Genomic DNA, 23,889 nt, shown 5'->3' on the forward strand with positions numbered 1-23,889 from the left:
TGCCACTGTGTATGAAATGTGCTATACAAATAAACTTGCCTTGCCTTGCCTTGCCTAAAGTGAGGACTATTTATGCCTCGTAAAGCTTTTACAAAGGAGATATAAAGGCTCAGTTCTCTTCTGCACTGCTGTTCTCTGGTACTGTTTTGACACTCCAAAATATTTTATTACATTATTATTGTTTTATCTAAATTTTATTTGTTGTATTTTGGCACTGGTACATTTTTATTCAGCAATGTTTAGACTTTACAGAAACGTATTTTTATATCAGATTGCAGAGGCTTAGTTTCATTTGACTGCAGTTATGGTTTCTGGCTGTCTACAGGAATATTATTTTATATGACATTGAAGAAGTTTAATTTTAATTTTATATTAAGTTACTAGTTGTACAGTCTCCATTTTTGCATTTTGAAATAAATATTTCTATGTGCTATATTCCTTTGTGTTGTATTTGTTTCCTCTTCCTGTTCAGAAAAGAACTGAGCCTTTATACCCCCTTTGTAAAAGCTTTACGAGGCATAAACAGTCCTCACTTTAGATGAGCTCACAAAAAATAGTTTACTGACAACTAGTAAATGTCTTATAACTACTTTGTAAGAGCCATTTGTGTGTATTTATACATTTGTCCATTGGGTGGCACTCTGGTATGGAATATTAAGGGCAACAGAGTAATGAGACACAGGTGTGTTGGTAGTAGGGAAGCACAGTTTTTGACCGCACTGCAGAGTAGCGTGTCAGGTGAACTATGATTGTGTCTACAAGGTATGGACTTGTGATTCGTATTCTATGAACTTGAAAAGAACACCACAGGAAGCTTACTGGAAGCAACTGATTAATCATTGAAGCACAATAAACAAAGACACTGTTTGCATTTTACCTCCGTCTGCCTGGACTCTGTTTGTACGTGTTCTAAACTTGCTCACTCCTATTACCAACGAACGGCTTAGGTGGAAAGCCACTACAACCTTAATTAATCATGAATTACAGTAGAAATACATGTTAATAAAGCATTTATTAACACAATGAGTAAATATTACTGTCTATATAAATATTATATGTCTAAATAATATGTATAAATGTACATTTAAATAGTTTATTAATCCTTTACTTACACTTTCTAAATGATCTGATGAACCACTGACAACTCCTAAATAACTGGTTTGTGAATAATGTAATACTTAATTTAGAAATTATAAATTGATCATTTATGAAAATGATCAAGAAGTATGAAAATACAATTATTAAACACATTATAGATATGCTTATAAATCAAGAATAAGCATTTATAGCTGTATTTATAAACTGCTTAGTGATGTCTATTAATGCTTTATAAATTATGAATTAACTATTTACTAATGCTTAACTAATGCTTCATAGCGTGTAGTTATTATAAAGTGTTACCCCAGCTGGGTAAGTTAGCTTGATAGTTCTGAAAACAATACACGACTAATCAGGAAGCCAATGCAAACTATAGAGCACACCTGTGATGTGTTGACGAGATGAAGTGTATGAAAGAACGCGTGCTGCTGAATTCTGGATATACTGTAGCCGTTTGATTGATTTAGCAGGTAACTCAACAAACAGTGCATTACAATAGTCAATCCTGGAAGTTACAAATGCATGAATAAGTCTCTCAACATCAGGCAGGGTGAGGAAAGGCCTAATTCTTGCAATGTTTCTAAGATGATAGAATGCAGACTTTGTGATACTCTTAAGATGTGAGTCTAGCGTCAGATGAGTGTCAAAAATCACACCAAGATTACGAGCTTGAGCAGATGGAAATATGACACCATCATCGACAATCAAGTTAAAATTGCTAGCTTTATGAATAGCCGCTGGTCTACCAATAAATAGAACCTCTGTTTTAAACAATTCAGTTTTAAAAAATGATGATGCATCCATGTTTTTATTTCCAGCACACACTCTGAGAGAACTTTAGAGGTGATAGTAGGATCGGACTTAGAACTGAAAGTGATACCCCCAAGCCATATTTCCTAATGATTTGCCCCAAATGAAGCATATAAATGCTAAATAATAGGGGACCCAGGACAGATCCCTGAGGAACACCATGGCAGACCGGTCCAATTTGAGAACTGTTGTCCCAGGACAACAAACTGAGAATGATCAGTGAGCTAAGATTTAAACCAATTAAGCACAGTACCTGTGATACCAAGCAATCTCTCCAGCCTATTTAGCAGGATAGAATGGCACACTGTGTCACATGCTGAAGTGAGATCTAATAAGACCAAGATGGTAGAGGCACCAGAGATAGCTGAGACAAGCAGGTTGTTCATAACTCGAACCAGGGCTGTCTCTGTACTGTGTCCCTTTCTAAACCCAGACTGAAAAGGTTTGAAAAGCTTGTTGGAAGACAACCACACGTTCCAAAACCTTAGCAAGAAAGGGTAGGTTTGAGATGGGTCTGTAATTTGCTAGATCAGACTTATCACATCCAGGCTTTTTACGGACTGGTGTAATAGCGGCAACTTTAAGAGCTTTTGGAACAATAGTAAGGGAGGTATTCACAATGTTCAGAATGAGGGGACTAATTGAAGAGAGACACCCCTTAAGAAAAGATGTTGGGATTGGTTCAAGAGTACATGTAAATGTATTCAGTGGCATCAGTAGTTTCAAAATATAATGAATAGTGACTATGTTAAAACTCGTAAATGCAGTTTCAGGAAAAATAATTTGATAGGTCTCAGTATCTGCAGAGCTGGGGGCCGAACTGATAGACTTATAGATGTTATCAATTTTTCCATAAAGAAATTAAAAAAAGTGTTACACTCCTGCACAGAGGAACCAATTAGTGGTTTAACTGGTGCAAGAATACTGTTGACCATCTTAAAAATCTTGTTGGGGCTTGCAGCAGCATCTCTAATGATAGACCAGTAGTACTGTGTTCTTGCTGCTTTGAGTGCTTCAGCATATTGACTCAAATGTTCATCATACATGAGTTTATGAACAGTTAAGCATGACTTCTTGTACTGCCGTTCAAGCTGCCTACTTTTTACCTTAAGAGCCTATAAGAGTCTATAATAATATATGACTAATATTGTTGATTAGTAAATTTAATCATACTGTACCCTTTATGACTCTCCACAGAGATGTAAAACTCTTCTGCGGCTCTGGGCTTAAAGTCAATACATGATTTCAGTCTGAACTGCTCAAAGGCTCTCAGAATGACTCCTCTACGGTTCATACCTAGAAACACAAACTAAACTGAGTGGAAAACAATATGAGAGTTACATTAAGTGTTTAAAAGTAGATGGAAGCGTAAGTGAGAAATCAGAAATCTTACTGAGATTGGCACTCAGCTCATAGGGGACGGGAATATCCCACAGATTCCCTGGAATGACGCTCCCTTGCCTAGGCTTTAAAGCAGATCATTCATCACGTCTCCTGATCTTATATATATATATATATATATATATATATATATATATATATATATATATATACTTTCCTCCATTTATATGTACAGACTTACCTCCATGATGTCTCCTTCTGTGAGATTTAACCCTAATGCTACAAGAGTGTTCAGATCACAGTAAATATGCTCCAATAAAACATGAGGAAAAGTGATAGTTCATAAACAAAAATAGATCAAAGTTATCTCACTGCTTATATAAATGTATTTGTGTTCTTGAGATTATATAATAGTTTTACCTGTGTTTATATCCGGAATGGCCTTCCATTTCTCATAAATGACTTTAAGGAAATGATATTGAAGACATCAAAAGACACAGAGAGGGAATGAGCATTGAGTGCTTTGAGTGATTGACCAAATGTGACTTTAGTGAAACCGTATGAAAGTAAGATGATGAATGATCAATCTCCTCATCAGACAGTACTGAGCAGTTAAAACAGGATATTTCATCCTGCACGCTGGAAACATATTACAGTAACTTTACAGCAGATTAATGAGACTGTGCTGTACTCACCGTATGGCTCCTGAGAACATGAGATATGAAAACAAGACATAAAGGAAATAGATTTAGTGTAAAATATCAGCAGCTGTACATGGCTTCAACAATAGCCTTATTCTGACGGTGAGTGTTTCTTATGTGGACGTCTGTAAGAATAAATGTGCACCTCAGTGACTAAACTCACATGATTGTCTGCTGTAAATCAAATGTCATACGCTTGGAATAATACATTCACATTTAATTTAATAGTGGGAAAATAATATCCTAAGTATTAGATGATTATCTAAATCTCCTGTTTAATAGGAAGAGAGACACGCTATAGTTGAAACGGTCCGTCTTACATTTTACCTCAAAATGACGGATTTCACTTTAAAACTGTGGAAATAAGTTAATGCAGACTTTTATTTACATGACGTAAACATAAAGCTGTTTGTTTTATATATTTAATGTATATAATTTGTAGGGCTATAACCAGTGGTTAAAGTGGAATTTGGCAGGTGGGGGAACCCTCAAATTTTGTGTAGGTGCAACAGGGAAAAATTACTCACCGTGGGACAACATATGGAGTATCGTGGTATAGCAATACTTTCTATGTCACTGTAGCACCAAGTATCACAAAACGTCTCGGTTACGTATGTAACCCTTGTTCCCTGATGGAGGGAACGGAGACGTACGTCGGAACTGACCGACGAATTGGGATCTGTCTTCAGAGACCAATCTACTTCGAATGTATTAGAAACGAGCCAATCCATATTGGCATGCGGTCCACGCACCGCCCCGTGGGTATAAATACGGAAGTGGAATACCGCATATTGCTTTTCCAACTGAGGAGCCGAACCATCTCCCTCTGAGCAGATCCTTTCGTCCCTGGGCAGCCCGTCTCAGGGCCGCTTACCCTTCCGTTTACCGGCCAACTTCGCGGGACCCTGAGGGGGCTGGGCGGCACCCTTACGTCCGGCAACCTGCTTCCCGGGTGGAGGCTGCTGCTTGGGGCGGAGGCGGACGCAGGGGGACGCCCTCGGCGATGAGCAGGAGGAGGCGCTGCAGCCGGCGACGGGGTGGAGGCAGCAGCGGGTCGCCGGGGCAGGATGTTTTTGATTGCCTCCGTCTGCTTCGGTGCCATCGAGAATTTCGCCCTGCAGTTCTTCTCGTCGCCGAAGAGGCCAGCCTGGCAGACAGGGGCGTCGAAAAACCGTACTTTGTCGGATTCGCGCATATCTGACCTGGACTACACACATCCAGACACAGGTGAAAAAAGCCAGGCAAAGACTGTACCACCTGCGCCAGCTGAGGAAATTCAGGGTTTCACCAGCCATCCTGAAAACTTTCTATCGAGGGGCGATAGAAAGTGTCCTGACTCAGTGCATCACAGCGTGGTACGGGAACAGCACCAGTCACGACTGCAAAGCCCTGCAAAGAGTGGTGCGCTTATCCGAGCGCATCTCAGGCTCAGCTCTCCCGTCTCTGCAGGACATCTACACCAAACGCTGCAGAGGTAGAGCTACTAAAATCATCAGAGACATTAATCACCCTGCAAACTCTCACTTCACCCTGCTGCCATCTGGTAAGCGCTTCCGTAGCCTGATGGCAAAGACTGAAAGACTCAGGAGGAGTTTCTTCCCCCAGGCCATCAGACTCCTGAACTCAGTCACGTGACTTCACTTCACCCCCGCACACACATAAACATACAGTCTTTTAACATTAACATCCACATACTGCAATTGCACTGCACTTTACGTCCCTATTGTTACTGCGTAACAACCTGTAATAAACCTTGCACATTATACTTCTTTATATATACATATTATATATTTTATGTTAACCACTTATTTTTAAGTCTACAGTTTATCTCACTTATCATATCCACATATTTTTTATATTTTTATTTTTATCTTATTTCCTATTTTTATCTTTTACTTGATTTATTTATAATTCTACTTATGTTAATACTTTTTATTCTAATTTTATTCTATTTCTATTTAATTTCTTGTAACTGTTATTTGCACTGTCCATGGAGCGGACCTGTTTACATTTCACTGCCAGTTGTATATTGTGTATATAACTGTGTATGTGACAAATAAAACTCTTGAATCTTGAATCTTGCCAGGTTGAGCCACAGGTGGCGTTCCTGGTCCACCAGAGTGGACATCGCCCGGAGGGCGAGGTCCGTCTCAGTGCGCAGTTCCTGCATAACCTCTGGGTCGGAACTACCCTCGTGCAGATCCTTGAGCGCTTTGGCCTGGTAGACCTGCAGGAGTGCCATGGCATGCAAAGATGACGCGGCTTCTCCACAGGCTGTGTAAGCATTGCCCGTTAGACCGGACAAGAACTTACATGCCCGGGAGGGGAGACGTGGGTTAGCCTGCCAGTCCGCAGCGGCCCTGGGACACAGTTGCATCGCCACGGACCGCTCGACTGGAGGAATCCCCACGTATCCCTTAGCCGCGCCACCATCGAGGGTAGTGAGGACGGAGGAGTCACTAGATCGGTGGAGGGCGCTGTAGGGCGCCAACCACGATTTCGTAAGCTCCTGATGCACTTCCGGGAAGAATGGAACCGGGGCGGGGCGCTGAGAACCAGCACGGGCCGTCCCGAGAAACCAATCATCCAGCCACGAGGGTTCGGGACACGGTGGGGGGTTCCACTCGAGCCCGACACTCGCAGCAGCCCGGGAAAGCATAGCCGTGAGTTCTGGATCAGACTCGGGCAACGCTACCACACCCGAAGGGGGCAACGCAGCCGAATCCTCATCTCCGGAACCCATTAGCTCGTCCTCCGATGCAGCTATCGAAATCATGTGCTCAGCCGGAGCCCCGAAGCAAACAGAAGGACCAGCGCGCTCCTCCGGAAGCTCCACCGGCGCAGCGGAGGGTGGGAGGGGCCCAAGGGGTTTTTGGCCCGTCGGTGAAGCCCTGACCGTCACCCTCAGATCTCCACCAAAGGCATCAGCCAAAGTAGCAGCCCTCAGCCTTCTGCCACGAGTCCAGAGAGGACTCCACCTCCTTCTGCCACGAGTCCAGAGAGGACTCCGTCTCCTTCTGCCACGAGTCCAGAGAGGACTCCGTCTCCTTCTGCCACGAGTCCAGAGAGCACTCCGACCCCTGTCACGAGTCCAGAGAGGACTCCGTCTCATGTCCCCTGTCCAGAGTGGACTCCGTCTCATGTCCCCTGTCCAGAGTGGACTCGGTCTCATGTCCCCTGTCCAGAGTGGACTCAGTCTCATGTCCCCTGTCCAGAGTGGACTCAGTCTCATGTCCCCTGTCCAGAGTGGACTCAGTCTCATGTCCCCTGTCCAGAGTGGACTCTGTCTCATGTCCCCTGTCCAGAGTGGACTCCGTCTCATGTCCTCAGTCCAGAGTGGACTGTGTCTAATGAACTCCCTGAGCCTCCGTGGTCCCCTGAACTCCCTGAGCCTCCGTGGCCCCCTGAACTCCCTGAGCCTCCATGGCCCCCTGAACTCCCTGACACTCCGTGGCCCCCTGAGCTTCCGGCGCCTCCGTGGTCCCTTGAACGGCCTGCGCCTCCATGGCTTCCGGAACTCCCAGGTCCGCCCTCGCTCCACTGCCCGGGTCCGCCCGCGCTCAACGGCCTGGGTCCGCCCATGCTCCCAGGCCCATCTAGACCATGCCAGGGTCCTTGTCCTGTTCCACTCCACAGGCCTGGCCCTCCATCCCGCCCCCGGATCCGCCTCCGATCCACCTACCTCCTGGACTTTTGTTTTGTTTTTTATTGTGGAGCGTCTGGAATCCGCTCCTTAAAGGGGGGGCTCTGTCACATGTGCTCCCTGTCTGTCCTTGGACTTTTAAGTTGAAGTGTTTCCTGTACTTTATTTTGTAGTTTTCATGTTGATTTGAGTTTCAGTTCAGGTGTGTCTTCTTAGTCTTGTCAGCTGTGTCTCGTTTCCATGATCTGTTTGCCTGTGTATTTAAACCCTGTGTTCAGTCTTGTTCTTTGTCAGTTCTTATCTTTGCGTTATGTTGGTTGTTCTGTTCCTGTACCTTGTTTTTGTCCCCTATGATTTTTTACTTGAGTTTATTTAATAAATGTAGAACTGCACTTGGATCCTGCTTTCTCATCTGCTGCAACCCATCGTTACACAATGAGTATATACTGTCTGAATATTCAATTTTAATATTAAGTAGGCCTATATATAAATATTCCAGGCTGCAACACATTAACAGCATAAACACATTAACTCCAGATACGGTTTCCAGAAACAGAAACAACTTTTGAGTATACAACTGCCTTAAAGGGTAACTAAACCCCTGCTCAGAGCTTAACTCCACCCACTGGCAATTTTCAAAAAATGCTGGAAAAGAGGGCAGAGCCCAGCGGACACAGAGGGGATGAACCGAGGGCGGGGCTGAGCGGAGGGCGTGCACCTGAGACCCGCAGTGACGGATTGATTGACAGCTGTCAGACTCGCGAGTCGCAAAGATGGAGGATGACTGGAGTGACGCCAGCTTTGCAACAGAGCGGTCATTTCTCCTACCGTCACCTGAAGTGGAGGAGGGTGGATTGTCTGTAACAGACACAAACCCGGAGCCTTATCAATGCGAGCCGCTGCTCAAACTGCGTTAACTCCCGATGCCGACGATGCTAGTGAAGCAGCCGCGCAAGAGAACTGACCTAATCTATCAGCGTCCTCGGCAACCACTTGCGTGTCAGGGTTTGAAAGCACGTCTCATGTATGAAAATTATCTGTACACATGACGGGCGGCAATAATATCGCAAGAAAAGCCTGACGTGTACTGACAACTGCATCATTTAAACGTATTTTCTTCATTACAATGTTAAAGCAAGTGTCAAGTGAGTTTCATTCATAATGTTTACTTCATGTAACATGAGAGTTCATACTGGAGTGAAGCCGTTCTCATCGTGTGATTGGGGGAAACATTTCTGAGGGCGTGGTGAGCTCGTGCTAGGGGCACGGATAGTGAGCCGTTGGAGGTACCATCCTACGTCACGATGTACCACAACGTCCAATAGGAAAATTCAACTGCAGTAGCCACCGTTCAACCTTAAGAGGGCAGCACTTTGGCGGTTTTACACCATATTTTATAGAATTAAAACACTTTATACTCAAATGTCAAAACATTTACTCGAATCAATGAACAGCATTAATAAAGCCCCAGTATTACAGATCATTAACTAAAAAAAGTTGGTTTAGGGTTTAGTTATCCTTTAAGGAGTTTTACAACCAGTGAGGTCCCAAATTTGAGCTATTTTGGGGGCTTGGTCCCCCAAGAAAATTATTATTTTTCTGATCTAACTATGTGCCTTTTAAGATGTTTGAAGGCTAAAAATAATAATAAATAGCTTTCAAAACAAACCATGTTAGTGGTTTGTCATCTTGTCATATCTACTCTCTCCTCATTTCATCACTCTCTTATTTCCATCACTCTTTATTTTTCTCTCAGTCTCCTTCTCTTGCCCTGTCTCTTCCCCTCCTAAAGCTGAGCTCTGGCTGATAGTCTATTCATTTTCGTCTGTGTCAGTGAAGAAAGGGTTAACTGAAGTTAATTCACTGAAGGCTACGAATGCTATAAAGTTTAATAAATTAATTCACAAAATGTACACACATTAAATTATTTTACATCATTTATTATAGAAACACCTCTTAAAAATACAGAGGTCCGGATCCTCGGTGACCTCATAGCTGACTACGGCCACTACTACAGTCGTGTAGGCAGCCTATAGTTTACCTCAACACTTCACTTTACATGGTCGGAGCGGAGCTCTTCAGTCTGGTTCAGCTAGTTTCGCCACAGAGCCTTTACTGTACACTTGATGCGACTTGATTTTGCGCTTGTATTCAAATGGATAAAGCGACTGCCTGGCGCTCGTTATCACTTCAATAGAGCGGCGAAAGCGCCGAACAAGTTCACCCAAACACAAATTAACAAATGTACCACAAATGTAAACTCTGTAATCATGTACTCACCATCATGTTGTTTTTCATAACTTACAAACACAAGTGAAGATATTCTTTACCTGAGGGATTTCTGTCCCTCCATTTAAAGTCAATTCCTCTCAAACTTAAAAGATCCAAAAAATGTCATAAAGGCTTCGTAAAAATAACTAATCGAGTGTCTAATCCAAATCTTCTGAAGAGACACAATGGCTTTATATGATGAACAGATTTACCACGACGCGCTATTTTGACACGCTTTCTTGCGATTAGAACGGAGAGCATTGATCATCTGAAGTACACTCGCTGCCGGAACGACACTCTTCAACGTGAGAGCGCAAACATCATTTAAATGATCAGATCACATTTAGCTTTAGTAGCATGATTATTCAAAGCATGGTTTATTCTATATGTGTAGTGCATTAATAGCGAGAGAGGCGGGACATAGCGAGCACTGGGAGAGATGCTGTCTGCATTGAAAGCGCGAGTAAAGCGTGAGGGGAAAAAAAGAAAGTGTGCTGAGTTTCAATTACATTATTACTTTAAACGAATATAAGGTATAATAATGCAATGGGGGAATATTTGTAGTTCCTGATAATAATACACTAATAATAATAATATTATTTAAATAATAATAAAAAAGTAAAAAAAAAATATATATATAAATATAAAATATCGGGATACATATCGTATCGTGAGTTCAGTATCGAGATACATATCGAATCGTGATACGAGTGTATCGTTACACCCCTAATAATTTATATCGATCTCAGAGATGTGGATTCGGACGGAAATTAACATTTATATAACAAAAGACAGCAGGTAATTCTGCCAGGGATTTTTACGCAGGTGGTGTGAGAGAAACACTGACACTCTGGATTCAGACAGCAATAAAATCACAGATTAACCCCTGTAAATGATGAGAATACCTCACGACCCCATGAGAAACAGTTACCGTCTGACAGGACTAATGACAACATGTACAATGACTGAACACTATAACTTACCAGAGGTAATGCATGACCAAGAGCCAAAGCCAAGCTCAGCAGAAGAAAAGCACATAAATGCATCATCACTGGAAATCATAATGACCACATCAGATTAATAAATCTCATATTAACCTGCAAGCCATTTATATATATATTAGAAGACCATTAGCTCAGGAACTAAAGAGCTATACATACCAGTTTCCAGTCACTGAAGAAGTGTTGTGTGCTCAAATGTGGAGACTCGAGAGTTATATAAACTTAATTCGCCCCGCAGCACTGCTTAAAACCCACCCTGAAATTGAGGGGAAAACCGGCTAGATTGCACAATTTAACATAACAGAAGAGCCTGATAGTTTGCTCATTTTGGTCTTTACGTAAAGATTTCAGCATTGATATGTAATATTTTTACATTTTATCTGTTGTTAAATCACTCTAAAGCGCATTTGGCAGATGCTTTTATCCAAAGTAACTTACATTTTTCTTGTGCTTATAATATAACATATTTCTGCTCATACTGTGATCAGCCTGACGTTACGCCAAAGGCCTTTAACATAACCACATCTGATTAAACACAAATCACAGGGCTGGCAGAACGTCTTTATCAAACAAACAATGATTTATCTCTCATCCAACCGCAATTCATTGTAATTATTTTTTTATGACTTGGGCGGGCCTTACAAAGGTGTGTGTAGTGCGTGCCAAAATGAATCATTGTAGAAAGAATTCAGACCTGCTGAGCAGTATGACGTTACGCCTACGCCAAAGGCCTTTAACACAACCACATCTGATTAAAACACAAATCACAAATCATGATCAACAAGACACGCTTTGCTGATGACATTTACAATGACATTGCATATTAATGCATATATACATAAACCAATGAAATTCTCCATATATGATGGCTAGAGCGTTGATACGAGACCAAAGGTGTCCTTAGTCAATGGCAGGAGCTAAAGAACACAGGCAAATTCTGCTAAACCTTGAATAAAAGTTGTAGAGTTTGCTTTACCAGTGACCAGAGCCAGCCCGTCCAATAGGCGGTATAGGCGGTCGCCTAGGGCCCCGCCTTATCTGGGGGGAGGGGTCTATATAGTCGGAGTGTTTATATCGTGTCTCTATATATATGTCCAACACGCCTATAATGACACAAGAGACTAGGGAAGCACATGACATGATCACATGAGGACACAATTGAATCACATGACAAACCAGGAAACAAGACAACAGGTGTTTTGGACATGCAATCAATCGGCAAAAAAAAACCCCCTAACTCACATTTGGGACCTCGGTGACTTACATGTGTAGTGCGTGCAAAAATTAACCATTGTCGAAAGAATTCCGACCTGCTGAGCAGCATGACGTTACGCTTAGGTTCAGTAACACACTCCATAACACACTCTATTATAGTATGTTATGGATCTAAAGTCAGGGCATGAAATGTTAAATAAAAACATTTTTACAAATGTAAGAAACATTTTGTGGTTAAGTGGTGTTGAGAAATAAAGCAGTAGCTTTTAACCTCTTTCCAACACAAAGTGGTGATTGACATGTGAAATGAATGAGTAATATTTAAAGCATGCAGCAATTATTGAGCAACAGGTGACAGACCACACCTTCTTACTTTTCCTCAGGCGTTACTTGTGTACTTTGACAGTAGTCTGACTCCAAGGAAATGTTCAAATTTTATTTACAAATTCAATTTTAGCCATTCTCACTCTTTTTCTCATGGTGCATCACAGGAATGTAGTGTTATCTGTAGAGTACTGTAGAGTATCGCCAGGTTTGATGCTAAGTATCCAAATTCCCTAAATCCGAATATCGTACCTTACAGTACAGATTTAGATACACTATCTCCCCCTTGAAGATGTACACCTAATAATGTCTCAGTCAGAGTCCTGCACGGGTGCGGGTACCCGCGAATATTGCTGAAACGGGTGAAAAACATCCTACTGTGTCGGATACAGGTGCGGGTCTGGTCGGACAAGGGAGAACACGGGTCTAAACATGGGTTTTAAACAGTCACGTGCAAGCAAATATAGGCCTATATATAAACAATATATGCATGTATATTGTAGATGTGTTCCTAAAAATATGCATATACAAAAATATGCCTTGCCTGTATTTCATGTTGATAAAATGATTTTAAATCCATATCAGTTTATTTGTTTGTTATTGGATTACTCCCAGAAGAATCACAACCGTGCGCGATCTGCCTGCACTGCAGTCCTCAAGATGGATCATGAGGAGTTGAAGGAAAGATACCCGCAAATGTGGAACTTCATCGCTGAGGAATCACGCAGATAACTGTGGTAACAAAACCAAGCACAAGCAGTTCTATCGAACAGTATTTTTGTTATGTTTCCTGAGTTTGGTCTCTTAATAACACTGTCTTAGTAGCCTACATTAAGCCACGTTAAGCGTTTAAACGCGTTACGTTCATATTCATATTCATATCTGATTTTTTGTGCATAGTATACGTTATTAGTATTGTGTTTATTGAGTTTGGTCTCTTAATAACGATGTCTTACCTACATTACATTACATTACATTTTACACTTTCTTTCGGATAGCTCTGTCCATAATTTATTGTACTAACTTAATCCACTGCTATATTCCTCATATTAGCCTAACATATTATTGTATACCTCTAACTGTAAATTCTGTTCAAGTAATAACCGTCTGTATATTTATTCATAGTACATAGTCACCTGTAAATTCTGTTTATAGTAATAGCCATCTGTATATTTATTCATAGTACATATTCACCTGTAAATTCTGTTTATAGTAATAGCCATCTGTATATTTATTCACTGTATATATTCATCTGTAAATTCAGTTCTACTTATAGTAATAACCATCTCTCTACTTATACATATTTATATATATTCAGAACATTTTTATGTCCTGCACTTACGCAACCATTGTATATATCCTGCACTTGCTGCTATTGCACTTCTGGTTAGACCTAAACTGCATTTCGTTGCCTTGTACTTGTACTTGTGTAATGACAATAAAGTTGAATCTAATCTAATCTAAAGGTAGGGTAGGTAAGAATTGGTTAAAAAACTTTTTTTCCAAATTTGTTTAAACTTTCTTTATATATCAATACATAATTAAAATGTAAGTACTCTGAAAAAAAAAGTATAAAAATTGAGTGTCTGTAGACCTCTCACGACTGTTTTAAAGACAGCTCATTATTTCCATTCACTCCACCTTCTCCCTTCTGGGCTCTTTCCAAAGCCACGCCCCCAAAACACATGAACGCTAAAGCTAATGTCACGGGGTGACAAAACAAACCGAACGGGACTAAGATCCTGGTGAATACTGTTGCAGGATTTTCCAGTGAACCTCCGGTCTATGCCCTGTGAATCTGTTGCCATGGCAGCGGGGCTGATTGCCTGAGTGACAGCAGGTGTGGGGCAATTATAGAGAACGCTGTGAGAGGGACACCTATTGAGATGAGGCTTTAAAAACAGAGAGAAAACAGACTGTTGGGTGGATCTCCTCCCGTATGATGCTGTGTTTGTCAGCGGGTTGCTCTTTTTATTGAGGCTGGGCTGTGGAGTGGGGAAGATTGGAGTTGTGGAAGAGGAAAGGAAGGAGTGAAGTATTTGGCAGCGAAGACTTGAGGAATATCGTCCGTAGTGAGAAAGACGCAAGTGATGAGTATTTGATCCGTTGTTTATATGCACTAACACTGAAGTGGTGTGGAGAGTTTGGAAAACGTTTGGCACGAGTGAACTATTACACCGAGTGAATTAATGATCTGTCTCCAACTTCTGTCCTCTCCTTGCCGAATGTGGTGATCGCTGCATCATTCTTCTGCTTTCCCGGAGCAAAGTCAAGCCCTGATCGAGGACGAGATCCGATCTGGTGGGAGAAAAGACCGGTGGGTGAGTGCTGGCCCGAATGCACGGTGTGCGAGTGGAATTGCAGTGCCTGAAGTGAAGATTTACACGGTTTGTGCTGTGAAGTGAAATTTGTGTGTGGAGAAGTAATAGAAGTCTGCCGTGCACTCCTCTCCTACAGTCTTCCACCCGCTGTCTCTAACGAAGGGTCTTGATAAAGCAACTGCCCAACTTCCGGCTTGAAAAGACCCGGCCCCGCTAGTGCTGAGTGCTTCATATATCATGTACTGTTGAAACTGTGCTGTGTCTGTTCTAGTGCTCAGCCGAAGTGAGCGTCCCGCTCAAAGTGCCCTCCCCGCCTGGTGGTCTCCACACGCCCCTATTGGAAGCCTTGACCCTGTTCAGAAGAAGAAAAGGTATATCAGTTGCAAGCTTCATGTACTGTTGGACCGTTGAAACTGTGCTGTGTCTATCCCAGTGTTCAGCCGACGCGAGCGCCCCGCTCTAAGTGTCCTCCCCGCCTGGTGGTCTCCACACGCCCCTATTGGAAGCCTTGACCCTGTTCAGAAGAAGAAAAGGTATATCAGTTGCAAGCTTCATGTACTGTTGAACCGTTGAAACTGTGCTGTGTCTATCCCAGTGTTCAGCCGACGCGAGCGCCCCGCTCTAAGTGTCCTCCCCGCCTGGTGGTCTCCACACGCCTTATTGGAAGTCTTGATCCTGTTCAAAGGAGGGAAGGTATATCAGTTGCAAAGCTTCACACACTGTTGAACCGTTGAGACCTTGCTGTACTGTTCCAGTGCTCAGCTGAAGTGGAGTGTTCCGTCCAAAGTGTCCTTCCCGCCTGGTGGTCTCCACACGCCCCTATTGGAAGCCTTGACCCTGTTCAAAAGGAGAGAAGGTATATCAGTTGAAAAGCTTCCCATACTGTTGAACCGTTGAGACTTTGCTATACTGTTCCAGTGCTCAGCGGAAGTGGAGTGTTCCGTCCAAAGTGTCCTCCCCGCCTGGTGGTCGAGTGTTCCGTCCAAAGTGTCCTTCCTGCCTGGTGGTCTCCACACGCCCCCATTGGAAGCCTTGACCCTGTTCGAAAGGAGAGAAGGTATATCAGTTGAAAAGCTTCACATACTGTTGAACCGTTGAGACCTTGCTGTACTGTTCCAGTGCTCAGCTGAAGTGGAGCGTTCTGCCCAAAGTGTCCTCCCCGCCTGGTGGTCTCCACACGCCCCTAGTGGAAGTCTTGACCCCGTTTGAAAGGAGAGAAGGTATATCAGTTGAAAAGCTTCACATATTGTTGAACCGTCGAAACTGTGCTGTGTCTGTCCCAGTGTTCAGCTGACGTGAGCGCCCCGCTCAAAGTGTCCCCCCCCCCCGCCTGGTGGTCCCCACACGCCCTATTTGGAAGCCTTTACCCTGCTCAGAAGAAGAAGAGAGTGGCTCGCTCGCCCCCACCTCTGAGTACCTCCCTCCGGAGTAACCCCAGTGACTCGCTTCGCCCTCGCATCGGCATACTTACCTGGTTCCAGTCTGAATGGGGTTCGTCTGACCACGGCCTCCCCTCTTGAGTCCCGTAGAGGAATACTTACCCTGTGACCTACCTGGACGGCGCGGGGATTCCCCCCCGATTCCCCTCCGACGAGCCTCCGGTCCGCCACGAACGTCCCTCCCCTCCCGTCCCGGGAGGTCGGTAGACTCTTGAACTGTCCTGGTGGCAAGAAGAAGATTTTAATTAGGACTTATCCAATTCATCGACCTTTTAACAATAATAAATAAACTGTATTATTTTATTCCCTTGTCTGTCTGGTCCTTGACACGTTCCTCGGGGTGGTTCCCGGGTTCCCAGGGGTGGGTGCAGTCTGGTTTGGCCCGCCCCGACCTGTGACACTAACTTAGTTCTAAAAAAAGTTCCTGGATGCGGTGTACTAGCTTTTACACATGCAATTTGTTATCTAAAGTTAAATTTTGCAAAATTCGCCATGACAGCGATCAACTTGAGCTAAGCATATTGAGTATTTATCATCTCTACTAATGGCTCGCTAAGTGTATAACATTGTAGCTTTATGCTAAGTAATGTTATGTTAGCTATATTAGGCAGCTACGTGTGCTAGTGATACATGCTTCTTGAAAACATAAACCAAAAAAATGTATAATCAAAATGAAAGATTACCTGTCCAGCAGAAATACAGCCATCAAGGAGTCGCTTTTCAGCCCCTTGAGGTCCATCAGTTCTCGCCATCGTTGGAAAGCCACGCCGATATTTGCTTGCATTTGATTACTTTGTTTATCCAAAGACTTTTTGTGCATTGGCTTTTCTTCTACTGTCTTCCTTTTTTTGGATTGTTTGCCTTCGCTGACTGCAAAACCCGGCACTGTGAATTTTGAATGCTCTTTCTCTGCCATTATTTTGCTTTTCCTAGGTTTCATGCCTCCTGAACTCCTCAAATCAAACGGGTGCGCGAATGTGGGCAGATCCTGTAGCAAAAGCGGTGGTAGCCATGGTAGCGAGAGAGAGTGACAGTCGCCCAAGCCAATCACTTGTTTCATCCCGGACGAAAATAATGAGCAGTGTTTATTGCAGATTAAAAAGTCTAGAGTCACTCGATTTTTATACTCTCTTTTTCAGAGTACTTACATTTGAATTATGTATTGACATATAAAGAAAGTTTAAACAAATTTGGACAAAAGTGTTTTAGATAATTCTTACCTACCCTACCTTTAAGCCACGTTAAGCGTTTTTCACGTTAAGCGTTTTAGAATGTCCCTGCTGAAGTTGTACTTGTGTCAATGGTCGTGTAATAACTTCTGTATGCTGGCAATAAACCTTTTTGGGTAACACTTTATTTTGATGGTCCCCCTATAGATAGTCTATAGACAGTCTGCTGACTATCAGTTACTTTACAAGTACATATCTACTTACTCTCATCAGGGTAGAATCTGTAGATTGTCTATTAAATGTTTTATAGCAATCATTACACTGCAACAAATCCTCAATAAGGTCTCAGTACTTTAAAGTACAGCAAAATAACGGCTTTTAAGTTGTCAGTATGTAGCTATTAACCAGTGTATCAACAGACTTTCAGTAAGCATTAAGTAGTCAGTATGTAGCTATTAACCAGTGTATCAACAGATTTTCAGTAAACATTAAGTAGTCAGTATGTAGCTATTAACCAGTGTATCAACAGATTTTCGGTAAACATTAAGTAGTCAGTATGTAGCTATTAACCAGTGTATCAACAAACTTTCGGTAAACATTAAGTAGTCAGTATGTAGCTATTAACCAGTGTATCAACAGACCTTCAGTAAACATTAAGTAGTCAGTATGTAGCTATTAACCAGTGTATCAACAGACGTTCAGTATGTAGCTATTAACCAGTGTATCAACAGACTTTCAGTAAACATTAAGTAGTCAGTATGTAGCTATTAACCAGTGTATCAACAGACTTTCAGTAAACATTAAGTAGTCAGTATGTAGCTATTAACCAGTGTATCAACAGACTTTCGGTAAACATTAAGTAGTCCGTATGTAGCTATTAACCAGTGTATCAACAGACTTTCGGTAAACATTAAGTAGTCCGTATGTAGCTATTAACCAGTGTATCAACAGACTTTCGGTAAACATTAAGTAGTCCGTATGTAGCTATTAACCAGTGTATCAACAGACTTTCGGTAAACATTAAGTAGTCAGTATGTAGCTATTAACCAGTGTATCAACAGACTTTCAGTATGTAGCTATTAACCAGTGTATCAACAGACTTTCGGTAAACATTAAGTAGTCCGTATGTAGCTATTAACCAGTGTATCAACAGACTTTCGGTAAACATTAAGTAGTCAGTATGTAGCTATTAACCAATGTATCAACAGACTTTCGGTAAACATTAAGTAGTCAGTATGTAGCTATTAACCAGTGTATCAACAGACTTTCAGTATGTAGCTATTAACCAGTGTATCAACAGACTTTCAGTATGTAGCTATTAACCAGTGTATCAACAGACTTTCAGTATGTAGCTATTAACCAGTGTATCAACAGACTTTCAGTATGTAGCTATTAACCAGTGTATCAACAGACTTTCAGTAAACATTAAGTAGTCAGTATGTAGCTATTAACCAGTGTATCAACAGACTTTCGGTAAACATTAAGTAGTCCGTATGTAGCTATTAACCAGTGTATCAACAGACTTTCGGTAAACATTAAGTAGTCAGTATGTAGCTATTAACCAGTGTATCAACAGACTTTCAGTAAACATTAAGTAGTCAGTATGTAGCTATTAACCAGTGTATCAACAGACTTTCGGTAAACATTAAGTAGTCAGTATGTAGCTATTAACCAGTGTATCAACAGACTTTCAGTAAACATTCAGTTGTCTATTAGTAGCAACACAATATCATTTCAAGTGAACTTTAAGAGCATGTCATGTTACTTACCCTTGATCTTTTGCTTTCGCAAGGATTTTCAGGAGTGCTCTACTGACTGTTGCATATAAATTACCTTTCAGCAGACTGTCAGTTTGCTTTGAGGTCAATTCATATAGTCCTCTGTTGACACATTAGGCCCATCAAAATGAAGTGAAAAACAAAGAAATGCTGTTGAATGACTCTTATGTAACACCGACTTTATGGCGGTTTAAGAATGTCGACCAAATAGACTACGCCACCCCCACTTTTACGGGATAGGGGACCCTAATAGTGATGTTTTCTAAACACAGGTGGTTCAATTAAATGAACTAGAAGCCAGAGTATAAAAGGTTGATTTTATTAAAATGGCACAATCCTTCTTCATGGATACTATTGATGTCACATTTGCTGTTAACCAGGGTGTTTCAAACAAAATCAAAAAATTATATCAAACAAACCAACACGGCAGAAAGAAAAAACAAAACACAGCAATTCCAAACAAACAAAAACAACAACCAAAAAAAAGGGTAACAAACAAACACTGCTCTCCACAAATTGGGATTGAACTATCAAATAAATCTTATACAGAAAAAAACCCCAATAATAAATCTAGTACTCAAAGCAGGATAGACTTGGGCTGGTGAGTGATATTACAAAAAAACAATAATAAATATAACACTCAATCGAAATAAAGTAAATCAAAGTGATATCAAAAACTGGATAACAAAACTACATGGGAGGAAACAAACCAATCCAAAACAAATGAAACCAAAATATCCCAACCATTCGTAAAAAACCAACAGCAATGAAACCAACCAAACGTAGAAATAAAACCCCCCATACAGTAATACACCAGTAAATAAACACTAAGACTTTACAAAGAAAAATAAATAAATTACAAAACAAATAAATTATAAAGGACAAAAACCCAAACCAAAATAACACAAACTAATCAAATAAACCTCAAATATATTTGTGGGGAAAGAAAACGGTGGCTGCTAACCCGACGGGAAGGATTTTAAGACCTGTAATTAAAATCATTTCCCATTTTTATTACACAAAAACACATTATACACTTACTTATAAAACAAAATACTCACATACCTTTTTAACAGTACACTATGGTTCACTTTGTTGACTGAGGCATTATAGAAAAGGCAGAAGTGGGTTGTAACGCAGTCAATTCTGTCCGGACCTCCATGCACGCGGTTACTCTCAACTCAATGTATAAACGCACAGTTGATCATTAGGTAGCCGAAGCCAATGCAGTGTTGCACGCATACAGCGCGTTCAGATACACAGGTCAGTGCAAAATACTCCTAGAACAACACGGTGTACATATTATACTAAACATGTTTCCTATTAGATTCAACTCATTGGTTATAAAGAACACTACTACTCACATTGGATTGTTGCAAGCATCAGAATATACACATACACGGGTGATCATTAGGTAGCCGAAGCCAACGCAGAGTTGCATGCACGCAGCGCGATCAGATCAACAGGTCATCAGCACGGGAATAATCCTAGAACACGTAGATGGGCAAACTATACTAACACGTCTCTCATTAGATTCAACTCCTATGGATAAAAGTACACATCTACTCACACCAACTGGTCGAGGACAGCAGTCAAACGCAAGCAGTTTCTCCAAAGTGCCAGTACCGGAGAGAAAGACCCCACACGCACACTCGTTCGAGTGGAGACGAGAACAAACGTAGTTTCGCGAGCCCGCGAGACTTTAACCTCACCGGCGCCGTCACGTCACCTGCCCCCTTAAAGGTATAGCGTACTCATTCCTGTTACATTCACCCCATCTTTCAAAGGTCACCGTCCCGGTGACAGCACTTATTTCCATCATACCCATCTTAATCCCAAGGTCTAAAAGGGACATATAGTGAACTTACTGAGGCTGAATTTGGGAAAGCTTGATCTTATGGGGATCGCACCGGCCTTGGAAGATTAAATGGATTCGAATGCTGGCCGGCCCTTGTTCCAACTGACCGGCGTAAACAAAGTTCAGATGGTTCCTGCTCGGCTTCTCGTTCGAGCTGATAGGAGGGGCCCGGAACCGGCCCTAGGAAATCAAGTACCTGTTCTACTGGACACTGGAAATCTGGGGGCTCAATGACTTGTTCAGTTAAACACCGGTCCAACTCCTGCTCACCCAACTTTTCCCTAGCTGCTGCTGGGCTCCCCTCTTGGGCTACACGAAGAACCAAAGTCTCCTCCTCCGACATTTCCTCTTCCTCCGCCAACTGCCTCCGATAACCACACTCTAACAGGAGTCCTGCCGGAGGGGGACAATTCGCCTCAATTTCACCTTTATCCGAGGTTACATACCCAACAGGAAGCTCTCGCAAATTTGAGCGGTGAACATTCTTTACATGCTCCGCTGAGTCTCGTTGCCTTACTTTATAAACGGTGCCTACCCCATCCAAACACTCTACTACCTCGTACATCTCAGGGCCCCACACGTCTTGAATCTTATGGCGACCTGGAAAATGATTCTTACACAGAACCAAAGTACCGACTGGCAGGATAGGCACAGACTCTGGATAGTGGCATGCTCGCTGAGCTGCTGCCACCTCCAGATGCTCCCTAGCCTTACTGTACACAGAGTCCAAATGGTCCCGATGACTCACCACCCAATCTTGGGCGGTCACCGGCACACTCTCTTCATCCCTCCCCAAAAGGGCATCCACAGGAAGCTTTGGCTTCTGGCCAAACATGAGCTCGTAAGGGGAGTATCCAGTGGACTGATGGGCAGCGGTATTGTATGCAAAAAGTAACTGTGGCAAAGCCTGAGGCCAAGCCCTTTTCTTTTCAATGGGCAAAGTGCGCAATAGATCGTGCAAAGTACGATTAAATCTTTCGCACTGCCCATTTCCCTCAGGATGATATGCTGTAGTCCTACTCTTCTGAACCCCATACAGTTGGCACAATTGCTTAAGCAATTCCCCTTCAAAATTCCGCCCCTGATCTGAATGAATACGTTTTGGTACCCCATAAACATAGAACCACCTCTCTGTCAGGATGCGGGCCACAGTACTAGCCTTTTGATCTCGGGTTGGGTAAGCTTGGGTAAACTTCGAAAACACATCAGTTACTACAAACACATTCTCACATCCATTACTGGCTCGCTCTAAAAGTGTGAAATCAATAGCGAGAATTTCCAAAGGTTTTGAAGCAATCAAATGCCCCATGGTTGTCCGAACTTTAGGGCGTAAGGCCTTGGCAACCACACAACGCTCACATTTAATACACCATTGTTCAATATCATGTCGCAGATTGGGCCAGAAACATCTCTCCCTCACCAAAGTGGCTGTCCTCTCTATACCTTGATGACCATGATGGTCATGGAGACCCTCCAAAACTTCCCTCCTTAAGACCCCAGGCAGTAAAACCTGAAGTACTCGAACCTTTCCTGGAGGCAAGAAGACTTCCCTATACAAAATTCTATCTTTCTGCCGAATGCGTTTCCACTGGCGAACCAACTCTAGGACTTCCCTGGACTCTCTGGCCCTTTCATTGCGAGTAGGAACCACTCCTCTTTGCCAATACTTCAAAAATGCAGCAATGTGAGAGTCTGCGGCCTGAAGCACTTGCATGTCTGCCTTCTCACGGAAAGGCACAGCTGCTATTTCTAAAGCTAAAATACAATCAGAAGCAGGCCCTGGACACAGAACTGATGAAAGTCCTTGAGGCAAAGTTATGCCAGACGCAATTTCCCCAACACTATTAGGAGCTGAGTTTACGGGCAGACGGGAGAGTGCATCCGCATTGCGATTAGCTGTACCAGGACGATATTTCAGCTCAAAATCAAACAAAGCCAACTGTGACACCCAACGCTGTTCTACAGCAGCCAGCTTGGCAGTCTGCAGATAACTCAAAGGATTGTTATCTGTGAATACCACGAACTTAACCCCCAGCAAATACTCACGAAACTTCTCGGAGACGGCCCACTTAAGGGCCAAGAGCTCCAGTTTCATTGAGCTGTAGTTTGACATGTTCCTTTCTGTAGGGCGCAGACCCCGACTGGCATAAGCAATAGGCCTCCGCTGACCCTCCTGTTCTTGGGACAATACTGCACCGAGGCCAACCTGACTAGCATCTATCTCTAACACAAATGGCTTCGAGAAATCCGCATAGCCTAACACTGGGGCCTCTACCAATGACCTCTTCAAAGCCACAAATGCAATCTCCAAAGCTTCTGTCCATCTCCCACCCAACGGAGTGTTAGTGCCTGAGCCTTGCTTCCTTCCCTTACCCTGGAGCTCCCCCACTAATCGGTGTAGAGGTGCCGCATGTCGAGCAAACCCCTCTACAAACCTTCTATAGTATGACGCAAAACCCAGGAATGAGCGCAACTCCATAAGATTACTGGGTCGCTTCCAGTTGGCTACAACACTAATTTTCTCTGGGTCGGTAGACACCCCATGGGAGGAAATGATGTGACCAAGATACTTGACCTCTTTTTGGAAAAAATGGCATTTTTGAAATTTCAACTTTAAATTGTTTTGTTGAAGACGCCCCAAGACCATCTCCAATCGTTGCAGATGCTGCTCAAAGGAACCAGAAAAAATGACAATGTCATCCAAGTACAACAAAAGGGACTGGAAACGTTGATCCCCGAAAATCCTCTCCATAAGCCTCTGAAAGGTACCGGGTGCATTGCACAGCCCAAAGGGCATACGATTGTATTCAAAAAGCCCAAAAGGAGTGCAGAAAGCGGTCTTCTCTTTATCCCGTTCAACAACTGGAACTTGGTTGTACCCACTAGCCAAGTCAAGAGTAGAAAACCACTTAGCCCCAGT

The 23,889-nt window shown here is 42.6% G+C and overlaps 2 protein-coding genes across 2 annotated transcripts in view; both read right to left on the reverse strand.

Moving 5' to 3' along the window:
* The window catches only part of LOC307126354 (meprin A subunit beta-like), a gene marked incomplete at both ends in the record, with an annotated part of 38,613 nt that extends 35,117 nt beyond the window's left edge, over positions 1-3,496 (reverse strand). The window contains 3 exons of the mRNA XM_079816820.1: positions 3,087-3,204; positions 3,302-3,374; positions 3,491-3,496. Of these exons, the coding sequence (XP_079672946.1) occupies positions 3,087-3,204; positions 3,302-3,374; positions 3,491-3,496 (197 nt within the window). The remainder of the gene's footprint in view (positions 1-3,086; positions 3,205-3,301; positions 3,375-3,490) is intronic.
* Positions 1-23,889, reverse strand: part of LOC307126928 (uncharacterized protein) — a 597,805-nt gene that overhangs the window by 237,484 nt on the left and 336,432 nt on the right. The gene's annotated exons all lie outside the window — the stretch shown is intronic.

The sequence above is a fragment of the Gobio gobio genome (genome assembly GCF_949357685.1).
Source record: "Gobio gobio genome assembly, chromosome: 5".
NCBI lineage: Eukaryota > Metazoa > Chordata > Actinopteri > Cypriniformes > Gobionidae > Gobio > Gobio gobio.